This window comes from Rhinolophus hipposideros (assembly GCF_964194185.1).
Source record: "Rhinolophus hipposideros genome assembly, chromosome: 4".
In the NCBI taxonomy this organism is placed as follows: domain Eukaryota; kingdom Metazoa; phylum Chordata; class Mammalia; order Chiroptera; family Rhinolophidae; genus Rhinolophus; species Rhinolophus hipposideros.
In genome coordinates this window covers 104671993-104691010 of record NC_138050.1, presented here as the reverse complement: position 1 = coordinate 104691010, position 19018 = coordinate 104671993, and the positions used below count along the sequence as shown (strand labels likewise).

General features: G+C 44.3%; 1 protein-coding gene across 4 annotated transcripts in view; it reads right to left on the bottom strand.

Annotated features, from left to right (window-relative positions):
- The window catches only part of CSMD1 (CUB and Sushi multiple domains 1), a 1600646-nt gene extending 1583761 nt beyond the window's left edge, over positions 1-16885 (bottom strand). For 3 of the 4 annotated variants that reach the window (XM_081046429.1, XM_081046430.1, XM_081046431.1), the window contains exon 1: positions 16244-16884. In XM_081046429.1, the coding sequence (XP_080902555.1) occupies positions 16244-16328 (85 nt within the window). In that variant the 5' untranslated portion in view covers positions 16329-16884. Of the gene's footprint in view, positions 1-16243 lie in introns of all 4 variants that reach the window. The other variant, XM_081046432.1, reaches the window with a different exon arrangement.
- Between the last annotated feature and the right edge of the window lie 2133 nt (positions 16886-19018).

The window sequence follows — 19018 nt, the reverse complement described above, 5'->3', positions numbered from 1 at the left end:
TGGTCTAAGATGAGCTGATCTGGAAGGATTAATATTGTTTCCTGTATTGCTCAGATTGGCCATCACTGAAAAATACAATTTTATTATACTTACTATGTGCAAATCTGGTGGAAAAAGGGACCTTTGTAAAATGCACATTTATGCCTTTCTGGTTTGGAATGAAGCTTCCGTTTAGTTGCAGGTAATAATTCTTAAATATAAAGGTCAATAATCACTTTATAATTATTATGGGGCTATCACAAATCACTTTTTTTCTCTAATATTTATCTATAAATATATGCCTCAAATGTGACAGCTATCTTTTGTCTCATTTTTTAAATATGTCTTCAAAGATTTAATTCATCTATTTACATACTATACTAAATTAGTGAAAGTATCTTTACCAAAAAAAGACTTTGATCTTAAATATAATTTTAATAACAAAATATGTTAAATGTCTTCATAATGTTCCACTAGTATTATACAATATTTTGGTTTCAGTTCTTTGTATGCATAAAGTTTAATACATACCAAACTCTTCATACTGATTTTTTTTACATTGTCAAAAAGAATTCAAAATTTAAAAATAGCTTAAAATCAAGTGTATTATGTATTGAAACTAATCTACAAATACCCCACCATCCTAAACACTGAGATGGTATTTTTCTTTAGCATTCTTAGCTGTTTGAATAAATCCCACCCCCACACCCAGCAGGGACTTGTTAGAAATCTGTTATTTTAGAAATACATTTAATGTGATCAGTTTATTAGACATCTATTCCTTCCACGGGCCTCTTTAGTAAATATTCATTTAAGTAAGTGCCACTTTAGCACAACTGTGCTTGAAGATATGCTGAGATGCATTGTGAGTTAGCCATAAACAAAGAAAATCCACTAGAGCATCAAGCGTTTTCTGAAGTGGTGGGATGAGGGCATCTGTTGTTGTCTTTTTCTCCTAATAATGCAATTTGTCAGATGTCTCCCATATGTACTTGAACTGACCATGGTCAGTGCTGCTGGACGCCCCATTTTTATACAACTATTACTACCAAGAATCCCACTGGTGTTACTCTCTTGATGGACTATGCATTCATCAATCACTGCACCTGAAAATTTTCATATAACGTTGACCCTTAGTTTTGTACTTTCACTTGTTATCTATTTTCTATCTCCATTATTTTTTAAAAAGATACTTAATAGATTACATAGTCCCTTCAAGAATAACTAAGTAGAGTACAATCTATCCGTCAAAGATAAAATTAGGACTTAGAATTGCAGACTCTGAAAGGAGGAAGAAGGCTTTGCCATTCCTACCTCTAATAAGACCACTTATTACAGACTTAGTTAGCTCTTTCTCTCATGTTTCCCTGAAAATAAGACCTAGCTAGATCATCAGCTATAATGCGTCTTTTGGAGAAAAAATTAATACAAGACCCAGTCTTATATTAAGACCACGTGTCATATTAATTTTTGCTCCAAAAGATACATTAGAGCTGACAGTCTGGCTAGGTTTTGTTTTCTGGGAAACATGGTATGGCACAAGCCCAGTGATTTCAAGCACGAGGAAATACCTGTACGTGATGGTGTGTGTGTGTGTATTCAGGGTCCCCAACACACCAGGGAAGAATGTGTCCTCTTTTCTGGGCTCTAAAAGTGGTATTAGAAACTTAAAATTCCCCAAGCTCTGAAGAAGAGCGTCTACACAGCCCCTCACTGGAGACCACATCTGGGTTCATCTCACAGACATCACTCTCCTGCTACTGCCATGTGTGACAGGCTGACCTCGGCTCTCAGGTCACACTTGCTGAGGAAATGCTGTGTGAGCATCTCCTGAGGAGACCCCATTTGAAAACGAAGTCACAGAACCACATATTTGATGGCTGCCAAGTAGGCATTTGCTGGGGAAGATTACACTGGGTGGGAAAGCAATGGCGGTGAAGCAGAGTCCTAACTGAACACAGAGAGGGCTGGCCTGCTAGCAGGGGGTAGGCACAGAGTAAGGATGGCAGCATCTGCCACTCCTTAACAGGCCGATCCTTTCCCACGTTCACTGAGTCTCCGACACACCCACGACCTCACACGTCCTCCTTTTCTGTGGAAGTTGCAGTGCCGCTGTCTACAGGGTTCCCCAGCTGGCATGTGTTTGGCCATGCCCTATGTGACAGAGACAGACGCTCACAATGATGGCAAACTCCACGTACCTCACTCTAAAGAGTTGCATTTTGCATATGGCACTTAGTTCTAGGGTGTCTATTCTGAAAATCTCAATCATGTGACCCTGGAAAGAACATCTAGTTCTAAAGTCACATTTGGGATTTTATTTATTTATTTATTTATTTATTTATTTATTTATTTATTTGATGCTATAACTTGGCATTGCACACATACAGACCACACCTTTTAACATCTCAACACAGATATTCAGACTTCCAGCACAAAGATAAGATCCAGGCAGCTTTTCCATTCAATGGTGAACCACACTTGAGCCAGGAGAGACGAAAGTCTACTCCAGAAGGAACGGGCCAGAGCATTTGACTATCTTAGCACTACTGACTGTCCCATGTTTAGTGGGAAATAATACTAATAAGTCAGTGAAAAGGCCCTACGCACGTTAAAGATTTGAATCCCTCCTGAGTCTAATTCCACTGATTGCTCTTCACTTTCAGAGAGATAACGGCCTCTCTACATCACTGGGGGAAGAGCTAATCCAACAGCTCTTTCTACAAAGCTCAATCTGCAAGTCAGACCAGGTCCCATGTTCTTTGAAAAAATATCCTCACTTTTCTTGGGAAAAACGAAGCAGTTGGGAAAGACACGAACTCTTTCGAAACACTAAAGCACCACATGCCCTTTAGAACACTCACAACCAACACACCAAGATGAGAACACAAATGTACTCCTCCAAGCAATCTTGCCATGAAAAGTTTTCTATGGTTTTGTTTTCTTGTTCCGCTCATGGTCACTTCACACGCCCAAGATTTCCTGTTCATAAACAACTTTAAAACACATCTTCTCTAATGGACTCTACTGAGCATTTAATTCTGTTCAAGCTGAATGTGATACACAAGGTCAGATTATGACTTTGCTGCTATTATCCCTTGACCTTACTGAGACATCTGTATTTTTTTTTTTTTACGTTTAAGCAAAGTAAAGAATATGAATGCATTCTGCACATCCTAAAGAACTCTAGAAATTAGTATCAGGGTTATTCCTATAAATATAAGACACTCACATATCCAAATATAATTATTAATTTCCACTTAGAAATAATTTATCTTCGGAAACATAGAGCTTTCTCCAATATTGCTTCCGTGGTCATGTCTAGAATTGATTGTCTATTTTTGAGTTGATATACTCAAATAGTTGCTAATGTATGTTAAGATTAGTAATTGTAATTAAGATTAGTAACTGTCAAGCACAGTTCTGAGCTTTTCACAGGTGTTTATTCATCTAATCCTTTTAATAGAGAGTCTAATATTATCATAGTATGAATATTATCACAGTCATCTGGTATTATAAGTATAATATTGAGTTAACATCCCCTATGAGAAGAGGTAACCGTGTGTCAAAGCGTCGCATATTTTTCGAGGCACATACTCGACAGGAGCTGCCCCCTGACCATCTAACTTCACAGAGGATACTGTCAGACAGAGAACACAGCATTTCTGTGTAGCTGTCCTCGCCAAAATGTTCTCACCTGAGAACATGGAGACACAAAGCATTTCTACCACATGACGGCGATTGCCAATCTACATAATGCACTCCTTTTCACACCTGTAAAGTTGTTTCATAATTCAAGTTATTTGAATGATTACAGAATTTAAGCATGCAAATGTCTCATTGTAATAATTTGAGCAACCCCAACAAATAAAATATTTTAGTGTTGAGTTCTTTCAAAGTAAGTATTCTACGGTGACAAACATGTCATTCAAATTAAATTGATATAAAATATGTTAACTAGTTAATACCAGGCAGGGCAGCACTGCTTTTCAATGACCTCAAAGAAAGTACTGTAGTTAACTATTTAACAGAGAAGCAAAACCCGTCAACCCTTCCCCTTCTACTCAGGGTCCTGCAGGGTCCCTAGTGGTCCTCACCATCTCAGGAGTGCAAAGGTTCAATAGTGTAATTCCCCGGCTGCCAGGATGCTATCAGGTTGTAAATGTCAGCCCAGAACGTTCCTAGCCATCCTGTCTCCCAAGAGTATTCCATCACGATGCAGCTGTCCTTACACCAGGAGACAGTAGAGAGGACAGGAGAGGGGCAGACGGACTGCCAGGCTGGGCCTGTGTGTGCGAAGATGGGATGTTGGGTCATCAAGAGGCACCTGGGCTACCACAGGAAGAGTGGGCACTGGGGCTGAGTTCTGCCTTCAATTTTCCAGTACATTTGTAAAAGGAGAGGGCTGGACTTAGACACGCAAAGGCTGCTTTCCATTCAAAATCTTAAAATCGGTCTATAGTCTGCTCATCAGTGTAGTCTGGAATGAGCTGCTCGTCCTTTGTTTTGGATCAGGTCATCCCTTTTTAGAACTATTATTTTATTTAGAGAAGTAGGACACAGTTATTCAAAAAATCAAACACCATTTAAATATCAGTGCTGCAATGTGTGTATCTTTTCAGATATTTTTACATGTGCATAGAAGTAACTTGACTTCCACACACACACAATACAAATGGAAACAAAATATGTACATGCTATTTTGAATTTTCAACAGCCCTTCGCCATGGAAACACTTTCATATGGGCAATGGAGTATGTTCTGTTACAATTTGTTTAGTTATGTTAGGATGATGGACATTTCAGTTCTGTCCAATTTTTCACTATCAGAGAAAGACGGCTAAAATGAATACGTATATATTGCTTCAGGATATATTACATCTCCAGGTTAAAACATCTGGTACCGCAGCATATTGGTTGGTATAGACAAATCATCTGCCAGCCCACACTGTGCTATACACAACAACACTGCACAGAAGTGACCTCCCTGTGCACTTTACTGACCTGCGATACACCTACTATAGCTTGGGAAATGAATTGGAGAAAACATAACATTGTTTAACTTACATTATTGTGATCAATAATAAGTTTGGAGATCTTTTCCTACAACTATTATATATGTTTGTTCATTCTGTAAAATACCTATTTAGACCTGTCGCTCATTTTCAGTTAGACCTTTTACTTACTGACTGACTGCATGATACTCTTCCTATAGTAACCTATTTCTAGGACAGTGCTCTGGACAGCCTCTGGAGGTGGTCCCACAGCCCCCAGCTCCTGAGGTTATGCCCGTGTGTAATCGTCATCCCCTTGGAGTGGGCAGGACCTGAGTCTTGCTTCTAAGCAACAGAATATGGTAAAAGTGATGGGAACACATGACTCTGTGTTCATGATTTTGTGATTACAAACAACATTGTAGCGTCCAACTTGCCCAAGTGTCTGTCTGTCTGTCTGTCTCTCTCTCTCTCTCTCTCTCTCTCTCTCTCTCTCTCTCTCTCTCTCTCTCTGTCTCTCCCCCCCCCCCGGGCTCTGAGTCATGTTAGGAAGCCCCACAGAACACAGAAACATGGATGGCCTCTAGGAGCTGAGGATGAGTTCTGGCCAGTGGCCAGCAATACACTGAAGCACCCCAGTCCCACAACCACAAGGAATGAACTTCCTGCCTGCACCCCAAGTCATCGCAGGAGTGGGTCCCTCCCCAGCGGAGCTGCACAGGACACTCATGTCCCACCAGCACCTGGCCTGCATCTTGGAAGACCACCAGCAGAGGACTAGTGTGACTACTCGGTCATGCACAGACCCCAGACCCACAGAAAAGAGGATATCCTACATGCGTGCTGCTGTTTTAAGCTGCTAAGTTTGTGGTAAAAATATCACGCAGCAGCGATCAGTAGCTAACAGACACTGTGTTAAGGTGGAAGACGTCCCTCCACTCTTTCTTTCATAACACTTTCCTAGCACTTTAGTGGTGGTGTCTGATCACACACACACACACACACACACACACACACACACACACACGCAGAGACAAACGCAAGGAACAGAGGACAACATACCACGATCTTGCCAAAAGTGCCATGGGCTTTCTGTCCCTATCCAGCCTTAATTTGGGACAAAGAATTAGTAGTCATTAAAAGGCATTAAAAAGTGACTCAAGTATCTTATTCTGATTTTAAGGCTGAAAGAAATGATGCCAGGTGTCTAACTTTGTGCTTTTATTTTCCATCCTTCTTACAGGCTCCTTTCTTAAATATAAAAAGAGAACCCACTACACACTAGAAATGATAGTCACTTCACCTTGTCATATAACACTTTATATTATTTTTATACCAACTCTTTTTAAAAGGCTTAATATTGTCCATCCATCATAAGAATTGAAAGAAAAACACATTTCCTAGGACATATAAATCATTCCTCAAAGTTCAGCAAAGCTCTAGTTCTTATACTTTCAGGTCAGAAGATCCCTCATCTTTTAAATACTCTGACAGTGTCCCTTCTATTTTTCTCCTTGCCACTAAAGAAAACTGGAAAGGTAATTTTGTAATTGCAGTTGTAAAAGAAAGAGACTGATTAGTTCTTCTTTGTTCCATAATCCTCTTATGTAATTTTTTAAAATTAAAAGCTGAGAGAGGAAACAGTCATGAAGATCACAATGACAACTATAGGTTGACATATCTGCTGAACAAGCTCTAATATCATTAAATTATTTCACTAGGAAAAAAAATGCAAACACCCAGGTAACTTACTTTATATACACAGAGAAACAATTATGAAAAAGAAACACAAATGGACCAAATAAGCATGGCAAAAGAGTAATTTGGATACAGTTTGAACAAATCTAATTGTTTTGACAAGTTCCAGTTGTAGATATGTGAAAAAGTCAATCATGAACAGGGACGTGAAGATGTAACTACTGATGTCATCTAGAGGTCATCTCTCTCCTAGGAGTCTTTTCACAAAATGTTTCCAACACATTAATTTGTCTCACTTAAACAAATGGACAGAACCAAATGCATGAGACCATTTGTTTATTCAGAAAAGAAGCAGTGAATGTGTAAGGACGCACTATGAGAATTGGATAGTTGCAAGAGTCAAATTCAATTCTCCAGAACTTTAAGATCTCTGGAGTAAGAGTGATGTAAACAGACACACAAAACCAGCAAGAAAACAGCATTATTTTTTTTAAAGATCCTAAACTCTGGATCCCCTTCCTCATGACCCATGATTGTGAAACACAGTACATGACAGAAAAAGTTAGATGGAGGAGAGACTGGGAGACCACTAAAGAGAGGTGAGTAGGCATGGACTCAAAGGTGGGCAGACTCGGGGTACATGGAGATGGAGATTTGGGCTGTGCATTCTCCTGGTTTGAGGGAAGTGACATCACCGCAGGAAGAGTGGGACAGAGCTGGAGAACTGAAGCCAGATTCCGAAGCGCTTTCAAAGTCAGTTTGGGGGAAGCAGGTGTGCTCCATACAAGTACACACAGCACCTCAGACACCAGTGAGCACTGCCGGTCACTCAGTAAACCAGAGAGGGCTGTGTGGGGACTGTTTGTTCGTTTGTTTGCTTCCCCCCCCCCAATAGTCTGTGAGTATTACATTCTGGAGATAATTACAACAACAAATGAGAGCAGCAGTAACAGTCATGGAACTTGGAAAACAGAGTTGAATGGCAAAAAATATTCTTGGTTCCAAGAAATACATCCCCAATCCAAACAAGGCTTGGTCCACTGCTCTGTGAGAGGAGGGAGATGTAAAATGAGGTGCTACTTGCATATTGTATGCACTAGACCAGGCCAGCAATTGACATGGGGTTTACAGGGCGAGCACGGGTCTGACCTTCCCCCACCCTCACTATGCTAAGGACAGAAACCAGGCTTCTGGCTGGCTGTCCTGTCGGTGGCCAGCTCTCACTCAACAGCCTCATTCCCACTGCTGTTGTCCCTGTCTTCTCTCTCCCTGTCTCGGAGGCTGTCAGGTTCCCACCTCGTGCACCAACCCCTTCCTCGTATGTGCCAGATATTTAATGTCTGTTACAACCCAGTATTTCGATAAATACTGATTAAGTCAAGTGATTTTGTTGCTTTGTTTTATTCTTTGAAGAATGACGTCTCCATGAGGGCAATCACAGACTCAGCTTCTTCTTTACTAAAGTAGGTAGATTAAGTATTAGGTTGGTGCAAAAATAATTGCGGTTTTTGCAATTATTTTTAACCTTTTAAACTGCAATTACTTTTGTACCAACCTAAAAGTAAGGGACGATGAATTCCAGTTTTATGGAATTGAGTGATTCTGGTCAGTACACGCCATAATTCTTTAACTGAGCAGGATGCTTACTGTAATCCTGTGTAAGAGTTGAGACTTTCCCAAATCTCAGGTCTTCATATTTTTTTAAATTAAATTTATTGGGGTGACAATTGTTAGTAAATTTACATAGATTTCAGGTGTACAATTCTGTATTACATGATGAAAAGAGAGCAAAATATGTGTATCCCCCAAAAATGATAGTAGTTCCACTTAGATACATAAATATATCAACAAATAAAAATAATTCTGCCTAACAGTAACAAAGATGAATTTTTTCTCATTTGACTTTTTCTTGATATTGTCTACAGTTTTTAAAAGATTAGGATTTATATTTTGAAAAATTCACATTGTTTTCATGTACAATGGAGCATGCATACTGAACTGGTAACCTGCAACCTCAAGTATACAGGCAACTACACAAACAAAAGAAAGTCCTAATGGCTAGACTTGTCTTAAGTTGTTGACAATAATTACATTTTGTAAAGGAAGAAGAAAAAGAATGAGATACAACAAGAAATTCAAGATTGATGCTGAAGAAATTTGCATTTCTAAAACATAAAGGGAAGTATCTACTCAATTCAGTTAATTTCTTGTAAAAACGTGACCCTGCTTATGTTGCCGGGGTCCCTCTTCTTTTCTGTATGAAGTGCCAATCATACCCTGCAAGTCTTAACTATCCACAGCTGTATGATACATCAAAGTACATGCTCTCCTAACTGTAAGAAAGATAGTTTGAAACATGGCGACAAAAATTGATGATGGTCTTTGAACACACACCTACCATAATTCTTTAAGTGAGCAGGATGCTATTCTTCAAAAGAATAGTATCTTGAAGTTCACACAACTTAAATTTTCATAAGAAGGAGCTGTGTTGAACATTCTGTAACCCTGGTGATTACCATTTGCATTTAAGTTAAACTGTGTAGTGTTGATTATCAATTTACTGATAGAAAATGGAAGTGAAAATTCAATCAGAAACTCAACAGGTGAGGTTTTAGAAAGCAGAATCATGTTTAGGACATGGAATTTTATAAGAACATGAACGATGAGAGTCTACCATATGTTTTATATAAATATCAATGTCATGTAGAAAATTACCCACTTGTAAAAGATCAATTAAGATACTTTCTACTGAAAACAAGAGGAGAAATAAATAAGTTTCTCTGAATAAAGGCAGAGGAATTCACGAGACATCTGGAAGATGATTGCTTAGAATTCACAATTAATTTTAAACGCTTTTAATTCATTAGAGATCTCTCCCCAAATAATTCTAATTTTATTGTAACATTTAGCTCTTTCTTACATAACACTAATCATGTCAGAGTATACTAAACATTAAAAGACAAAAATAAAATAATTCATTCGTACAGTATTTTTTATATGAAAGAGTACAGTTATCCCTTCAAATTGTCCCAAGATATAAACGTAATGGACAGGGCGCTGAGTCTCAGCTTGGTTGTAATACCTTTTTATTTATTTATTTTTATAAGATTAAACAGCATAGAATGATGAGCACTTATAATGGAGGCACTAATAATAAAGAAGAAATCTTCTGAAGTAATTGCACAATTTCATAATATAGCACATTCATCATGAAACCAGCATGGGCCAATTAGCCTGTGTAGGCTCCGTAAATAGGTTATTAGATTTTTATACTGTTTATTGAAAGGGAGGTAGAGATAGGAAGATGGGAAGATGGATGGATGGATGGATGGATGGATGGATGGATGGATGGATGGATGGATGGATGGACGGATGGATATAAATATAGACTTCTGACACCATCCAAAACCTCTTTATTAAGAATCACTTGGGGGGACAAGACCTCGAATGAGTCTTATGCACACAAAGTTTGCAAAAGAGTATTAAAAAAATATGCATCATGTCATATGCCAACATCTACGATGACATGTTTAGTACAAAAGCAAAGTGTCACCACAATACATTGGGGAAAATCTCCAAGTCCTCAAAAGCTGCTCCAATTCTGTTGGGACTCATGGGGCTTATAATTATCTGGATAATTCAGACAGAAATTTGGATTTACATTTACAGCTATGCATCATATTAGTTTTCCTTGAAATTTATTGAGGCTAAGGGTCTCCAAAATATATAAAACCAAAAAAAAAAAAATCAGCAAAAGTCACTTAGAATTGGGTCAATATTTTATATAATCTAAATTCCAGGTTACAATAATATTATAAAAGTAACTCATGGGTGCCAAAACTGGTAAATGGCACCGACAACTTGACTCCCTCATGTCTATATTTCTCTTGATCTCATGTTAGTAACAAGAATAATTTTTAAATCACAAAGCATGATTCATGACTTATGACTTTATAAACAATGGGGGCAAAATCACATGAAGATTATTAGCATGAAGAAAAGTATCTCTTTTACTCCACAAATATTTGGAGAGAATGGCAATTCTGAAATATCCTTTTCTCTTTCATAGCCTCCCCCAGCTAAAACTAGTACATGACAAAGCAAGATTTCAACCAATAAATCACAAAACGTATTAGAGAAATAAAAGACGGAGTAATGTTTAACAGGCATCCATGCCTTTATATTGCCTCATTCACCAAAGAAGTTTTACTTGGAGATAAAGGTTACCTTTGTGAGTCTAAGTCACACAGACTCTAAATCAAGTTAATTTGTTGAAATTTGATTCCTCAATAGAATGTTCACAGCTTATTCAGAAGTAGGTTTTGTTCAACGCGATGGTGTGCTAAGTGGATGATGAAACCTCCCATCCAGCTAGAACAAAGATGTCTGAGGATAAAGAAAGATCATGCAATGTCCCCAAAGCACTGCTGGCATTTTCCTGTCCCAGAAATTAGAAGATGATATAAATGGTTTAAAGAAATTGTGGCTAAACTCAAAAAGGGGGAAAACAGTGTTTTATACTCTGCATCCAAACAGGTTTATTTCTCAGGAAGAAAAGACAACAGAATAAAAACCTATAACAAGTCACACGTTATTTTAATAAAGAAAGCTCCTACCCTCAGTCCGTTTTAACCAATTCAATGAAACCATTTCTTCTATTTGCTTTTATACAATGGGGATTTAAATGTTGTTCCTTTCCCACCTGAGTACTAGGGCAGAAACCCCACCTTCTGTACAGACATGTCAATTAGCCAAAGGTCAGCTAAGTCATGTCAGAGACCTTGTGGAAGGGACTTATTTCCTCGCACGTAGGCAGACACCTAGAAATGATCATTTGCTTTTCACGCTGATAGGCTCTTCTGTCCTGGACGTCCGGTGAGCCAAGTACACAAGGTGAGGTCAAAGGGTTGGTTTCCTTTGGGACTAACAGCTTTCAGCCCAGCCAAAAAGTCTGTTTCTTTGCCTCAGGTGGCACATCCAAGCCAATTCTCCTGTTTCAAACAACATCCATCTCTGGCCCTCTGGTGGTGCCACCACAGAGTAGAACTGGTTCGGTTCTTTCAGTGACCACTGCTGGTGCAGCAATGAAACTTCCTACTTTACTAGCATGTGGAACAACAGGGTTTTAAAAATGCCCGAGCAACCCAAAGGCATGAATACAGCAGGCCACAGGATGTCTATGCCTTCACTCAGATGTCTTCCTCTGATTAACTAAACAAATAAAATTAACAGATGTCACCGTGTTGTCATCTACTCTGTGCAAGGAGCACCCATTCAAGTACTTAATTCTAGAAGGAAAGGAACCTCGCCAGAAGAAGTACAACAGGCCAAAGGGAAAGTGAAGTTTCAATGGCATGGAGGCAAGGTGTAATGGCCTGTTTCCACCATGAGCTCAGCAGAAAACCTACCGGACACATCCTTAGAATTCAATAGCTGACAGGGTACTTAATATGCCATTTGCATTTGGACAGCTTAGAAATGTCTACACTGGATTTGCTGTGTCCTCTGCAGTGAGCACTCACCAGCCACTGATCCCGTGTTTATCTGTTTCTTAAAGGAAGCTGAACCATTTTCTTGACATTTTCAAAGCTCTGTTGGTGTTTGAGGCAATAAACGCCCAGACAGAGAAGCACAGCCCCCAGGAAGAGCTGGTTTTGCCTGTGGGGACTCTTAAGTCCTCTGAGTAGTCTTCTTGCCAAGCGGATATAAACATGGAGATCCCTTTCCTCTCCAGGCCTGTGTTAGTGGAGATGCTGAAGACCGGAAGGAACCTGCTTCCCTTTAGCAGCTGCTATGAACTCCTCTGTGCTTGTGTAAGGAGAGCTCCTTGCCTGATGGTTCAAGTTTACAAAATCTACCACTGCGAAGAAAGCCTCCTTTTTTCTTACCTTTTTTAAAGACTCAAAATCCCAAACTAAGAACTCCAAAAGCACTCCAGAAGCATGAGAGCTTTCCGGCTAAATAGTTATGAATTGAAAAAGAAAAAAAAAATCCCTTGACAATGCAATAAAAAAATACACATGATTTGCTAAGCAAACTAGGACTGCAGAAACACGAGCTCCCTCGGCATGGCCCACCTTTGTAGTATGTGGTGGATCAGAGTTTTTCTGTGGAAGGTACTTATTCACAGGTGTCCCTGGCTTTAGGAGAGATTATATGTGGAGTGGCCCAGCCATAAAGGAATCTGAGTGGCTAATGAAAGGTCTCTGAATCGTTGGTGATATGCATTGTTTAAAAAAAAATAATAATTCATCTAGAAGCATGCAAGTTTGGGAAGGCTGCTGGCTCCTGTTTTCTCTCTCTCTCTCTTTCCCTCCCTGCCTCCCTCCCTCTGTTCTTCTCCCCTCTGTTGAGTTACATGGTTTCTGTGGAAATTTGGCAGTGCCTGGTTACATCTCTTTGCTGGCTGGGTAGGGAATGTTAGAATTATGAATTCTGACAAAAATCTGTCTGTCCCAGGCGTCCCTTGCTGACATATTTTGTGTAGTCCTTTTTAGGACACTTTCTGCAAATAACTGCATTCTTGTCACTGCACAAAAGCATGAAATGATTGAGACTCAAAGTTTGTTTGCCAAACAGGCAGCAGATCGGCCCCAGAGGAAGGGTGCAAATCTGAGCGCTTTCATGGAAAGAATTCTCCCATCTATCAACTAGGTGAAAGTGCTTAAAGCCTCCTTCCCTCTCCTGTGCACCCTGCAGATGCTTTGCTTTTAAGGGGGTATGCAAACTTTAGATTCAACCTTTACAATAACGCTAATAATCAAAAGGAAATAAAAACACCCAAAGCGAATTACATGTACCCCAACACTGCGCTGAAGATGAAAGCACAACCAACTAAAGCTGACGGCAGGGGAACCGGGTTCTACAGACAGCAACAGCAGCCGCCTCCAGCCTGTCAGGACTCTACAACCAGGTCAGGAAGGATGCCCCAGGCACCCAAACTCTCCACCTGCCTTTGACACAGCGCAGCGGCCACCTGGGCACAGGCAGGGAAGCAGGCATTGCTGTGGCCCTTGCTGTCCCTGAGAGCTGCTCCTGGGGAAAGCGCTGGGGGCCCTGCCCACACAGTGGCCCGACCTTGGCCCCCAGGGCTTTGCTCCAGGAGGGGGAGTGCCAGCCCAGCCCAGTGGCCAGAATGCACAAGGCAAGACTCCTGTGGGGGTATCACTAGCCTCCAGCTCCCAGGCAGACACTTACACTGGCACGTGACCCCGAGAGTGCAAAGGAGACACAGACCCTGTGGGGTGATGAAGGAGCTGAGCACACCCACCCGCAGTCTCCGCCAGGGGACAGCGCAGGGATCGCAGCCCTCCAGGCACACACAGCCGCACAAGAACAAACACACGCACACACACCCTACTCTCATTATGAGCGCCAAGCAATCCAAAGGTACAATTCTTGTCTTCTACAGCGCGGACCTGGGATTCCCAGGGCTCAGGAGGCGCTCTGGTCCCTGCGGCTGCCCCTCCAGGCTCAGGGGGCTCCAGGGACATTGCACCCAGTGTCCTGTTGGCGCAGGCTCTGAGGGAGCTGCCCCAGCTCACGACCTGCCCCTCCACTCTCCTGCTCTGGTCCCAGCAGAGCGCTTCGGCCCACCCGCGTGGGGGCGGAATCTGCCAGCCACACACGTGTGCAGATTCTTAAGCAGCCCGGGCAGGGCGGCTGGCATCTGCGCGCAGCACCCCCTGCTAATAGCGGGGGAAGGGCTCTGGAGCGCGGAACAGTGGGGAACGGAGAGTGAGCTGGGAGGCTGGAGGGGCCCGGGGGCAGGGGTGGGAAGTTTGGCAGAGTTGCGGAGCAGGTGTTTCCTCTCTGCACCAGGGCTTTGCTGGGCAAAGCCTGGTCTGGTCCTCAGTCCCCTGCCCGCAGGACTTGCCACAGAGGAGCAGACACATCTCAGGGACAGCCCTCCTCGCCCTGCACTGTTCTAGCTTCTTGGCTCTCTGTCCCCAGCCAGTGTATTGATACCTGAGGCCGTTGCCCACCTGCCTTGGCAGTGCCTCCAAGGTAGCTCCCCCCTGCAAGGTGCCCAACATGTGTGGACCCAGCCAGGAGGGTGAGAGGAGGTCTGGTGTAAGCAGGTTGCTTTCCAGTTCCTAAGGACCAAGGGCTCCGGGATGAAGGTGAACCCTTTGTGCTCCCTGGGATCATGGGGTGCATTCCCACGGACACCCCCTTGTGAGGGTGAGTGCAAGCATGGAGGGACTAGTTCCTGGCGTCAGCTCTCAACCAGCTCTGGGTGCACAGTGGAAAAGAGCAACCGGGGAGGGGTTGTTGGGGGGGGGGCGGAGGTGGCTAAGCTGCATTTCTCCCCATCTCTCCCCAGGCCAGGCCAGTCTGGAGTTCCCTGACTGAACCAGAGATATACCCCCTTCGCCTTTTCAGTCACCTTTGAATCTGGAACACTGAAGGAATAGAAAATGGGTGGAAAAGAAGATGGAAGAATCTCGAGAGGAAAGGGCAATTGGATGTGGGAAAATGACCATTCAAAAAAAGAAAAGAAACATTGCCAGATTGGATTCCATCCTTTAAAAACGAAAACAGGAAAAAAAGAATCTATATAGATATAGATATTCCCAGGAGTAAGAAGATAGGGTGCTGATTAATGGGGGGGGGGAAATCCAAAACCAAAATGAGGAAACCGTGCAGGTACTTTCCAATATGAAAATCGATCAATTTTCTCTCTCTCTCTCTCTCTCTTTCTCTCTCTGTCTCTCTCTCTGAATCAAGAGGCAGCTTGTTTGCTTTCCCAGAGAATAGACAAGTGCAGGAGCTCCTGCCAGCCCCGAGGCTGCAGCCTGTAGGCTACTTAGGGGAAATCATTCCCCAACTCATTTCAAGGAGAAAACCAAGTTCACAGATCTCGGCGACCCAGGGAGACCGCCCGTCCTGACCAGCTTTAGCAAAGGGGAACAACCTGCGACCACAGCGCACACACCTGGGGTGGAATCCCCTTCAGGCCTCCGTGCTGGCTTCACGTACCTCGCCAGCTCCTCGCAACTTGCAAGGAGCCAAGTGGGGGGGAGGAAGGCGGGGGGACCTCACCGAGGTGTCTCCTCATCGCTCCCTGAGCAGGACGGCGGGTGCGCGCAGGGGCGCGGGGAGCTCGCCGGCAGGCACATTAGCCGGTGGGTACCCGAAACCCCTAGGGAGTCCGAACTTCGCCCGGGCCACTGTGCCAGCCGCTTCGGGTCCGGGGTAAAGTCCCGGGCGCCACCCCCAGCCACCCCGGGCCACCGTGTCCGCATCTCCATGGAGGAACGGCTGCCGCCACCGCGCAGTTTCCGCTCGGTTTGGCTCTGTTCTCCGTAACAACCCACACCACAGAGAGCAGGGACATTTCGTTTGGGAACCAAGTGAGGGGGAGACGGCGGGGGTGGGGCGGGGGAGAAGGGTCGGCAGGAACGCGAGCAACGCTCGGCTCCGGGCTCTGCCTCCTCCGAGCGCTGGCGAGGGACAGCCACCCGCAGACGCCGGCGACCTGGTCCCCTGCCCTCCTCAACGCAGACACTCGCGCTCGCCCACGGGCCTCGGAGGGTTCGCCCGTCTCCCGCGGAGCCACAGCCTCCTTACCCTTCGCTGCGGTGAGGAGCCCCGCGCAGACAACCAGCGGCACCAGGGGCAGGAGCGGCGACTCGAATTTCCTGCGCGCAGTCATGTCTGCAGATACTCCCGATGCACACGCCGCCGATGTCTCTTCTCAGCCAGAGCCGTCTCCTCCGAGGCACGGCGGGGCTATGGACAGAGCCAGATGGTCACCAGAGGGCGAGGCGAGCTGGAGGGAGAGCCCGGTCCCCACACCGGCCGCGCACCCGACGCGTCCTGCAACCCTGGGCGCCCGGCTGCCTTCCCTCTCATAGCATCGGTCCCGGGGCTGAGCCGCTGCAGGGCCGCCGGCCGAGCCGGGCAGGGAGGCTCCAAGGCAGCGGGGCTGCGGGAGGGGCGAAGCGGCGAGAGGAGCGCGCAGCCAGGAGAGACCTGGAGCCCGGAGTGGAGGCAGCCGGAGAGAGGCAGCGAGTGGGAGCCGCGGGAGGGAGGGAGGGGTGTGGGGGGAGGAGAGCCAGTCTAGAGAGGAGAGGCGGGGAGCGCAGAAGACAGGCTGCTAGCACACAAGGAGCCTCTGCCGTGGCGGCTGGACTCAACCATCCCTTCCCACGGAGAGGGGAAGGAGGCTGGGCACGGCGCACCCACAGCGGCCCGCCTCGGCCCACCGGCTCCCTGCGCAGCGCTGCGCTCCATTCGGCCACCCCACAGCAGCGAGCAGGCTGGGGAAAGCAGACTTGTTGGGCGCTGGGGTGGGGACGCCCACGCCACACCCCGGGAGGGCCCACGGCGCCGGGCAACTCCAGCAAACTAGAGGGATCGGGCAGGGGCTGCTCCCCATCGCCTGATCTCTGTTTAGTGGACTAGAGAGAAACCCCCTGCCAAACTTAGAACAAGAAATGCAGTGGAAGGGGAGCGCACCCGAGCTCCAACTGCGAGGGAGAAAAATAGCATTATTATTATTAATTATTAGACATCATCTCTGGCAAGATGCCTATCTGCAAGCAGTTACAATGATTTTCCTATTTCCTGACTTAGGCTGTGTTGGGGTTATCCAAGCACAAACATGTTCAGATTGAATTCAGAACTAGAAAGAGTGTCTAGAATTGATAGTGTTGTCTGGATATGAGACGTGGCACGTTGGTACACCCCTTAGCTGAGACTCTACATAAAATTCAACTGGTTAGGAAGGGACTTGATAAGAGACAGAGCTTCTTTCTCAATCTGCAAAGGATGAAGCTGGCACATACGGAACTCTACAACCACAGCAGTTAATAGAATGAACCAGATTTCCCCCCAGCTCCCCAAACACAGGAGATTTTCAAGCTCTCTCTAGGGACCAGGGAAGGCAAGGCATTTTAGCTGGAAGGTAGTAAATTCCTAGAAAAACAGAAACCATAAGTGAGTGCTGTTTTTCACAAAGGGAGTGTAAAGGATTCCCCATTCTTGACCAAACTGATTTACATAACTCCATGAGAGGGCTGGAGAGAGCAGAAATGATAAACCCATAATTAAGTAAGAAAGGCTTATACTCTATGTTCAGAAACACTGTAGCATAACAATAACGGAAACACTGTCGTGTGGACCACATCATGGGATGATTTTGGTGGAGTAGAGACCCCACGGTGGGCAATGGTCGCGGTGGTTCACTTTACCTGTATTTTGTCTCAGTGTTAAGATTAAATAGGTTGACAATGTCATGTTTTATTTCCTCATCTTATTTTGCTTTGACTCCCATTGTCCCAGTGGTCTCTAGGTTATATGAGAATATGACGATGAATCCAGAAAATGAAGGGTGACAGTCTTGAAATGTAAGCACCAAACATGATTTCCTTAGTCTCCTTAAGCCTAGCAGGACCAATTGGAAGCACCATCAGACTCTTATCTCTCTCTAGAGATAGGAGCTTCTAACAAATAGGAGCCCAATTTGCTTCTCTGAACACTGCAGTCATAGACAAGACCTAGATTGTCCACATGCAGAGTCCTATTTTGCCTCGGTTATCTCTGGAGGAAGAGTAAGAAGAATGGCTGGATCCTGGGGGGTTCCCAGTGGGGCCCCTGGATCCTACTCAGTAGGCTGCATGTGGAAAGGCGGGGCACCCCCTCTGTGATTTTAAATCAGACCCCAGATGGCACCTGTAACTCAGCAAGTGAACAAAAATGCCTTTTAAGACCCATTAAGTGTTCCAATAGTTCATTTCAAGCTCCTCATCAGGAAAAAAAATTGATCTCCTTTAGGAGCTGACTTCTCCTTGAGAAACGGCATCTTGTCTTTGTACTGCTCTTCCTAATGACTCGTGTCACCAAGAAGGATTTCTGCCATTAAAAAGCGTTTCCAAAACCTAACCATCCTGGGCTAGGGCTCATAGATGAGTTTTACTCTATTAGGACCCCAGTCAGCGACACTGAATGTCACCTGCGACCCTGAACACCTTCACACGTGGTCCTGGCAGCCTCCAGGCTGCTGGCTGAACTGCCCCTTCCTGGGGTTACAGTCTGCAATGCCACCTCCTTTCCCTGGGGTATGAAAAAACCCCATCTAATTCCCATCTGTGAGAAAACATGACCCCAAATAACCAGCAGTTATCCAGTTTTGCTATTATTTACATGGGGCATTTTCTTAGTCCAGATCCTGTATTGGAGTGACAAGGCTGTATGCCAAGCTGTTTCTTCATCACACGTATGCAGAGGGCGGGAGGTGGCTGTCAAATGCGATAGGCTGATTTTGGAATATGGTTGTATTTAGGTGTTAATATTTCCATATCTTTCCCCCAAGATCTCAGGACCTGGTTAATTTAGAAGGAA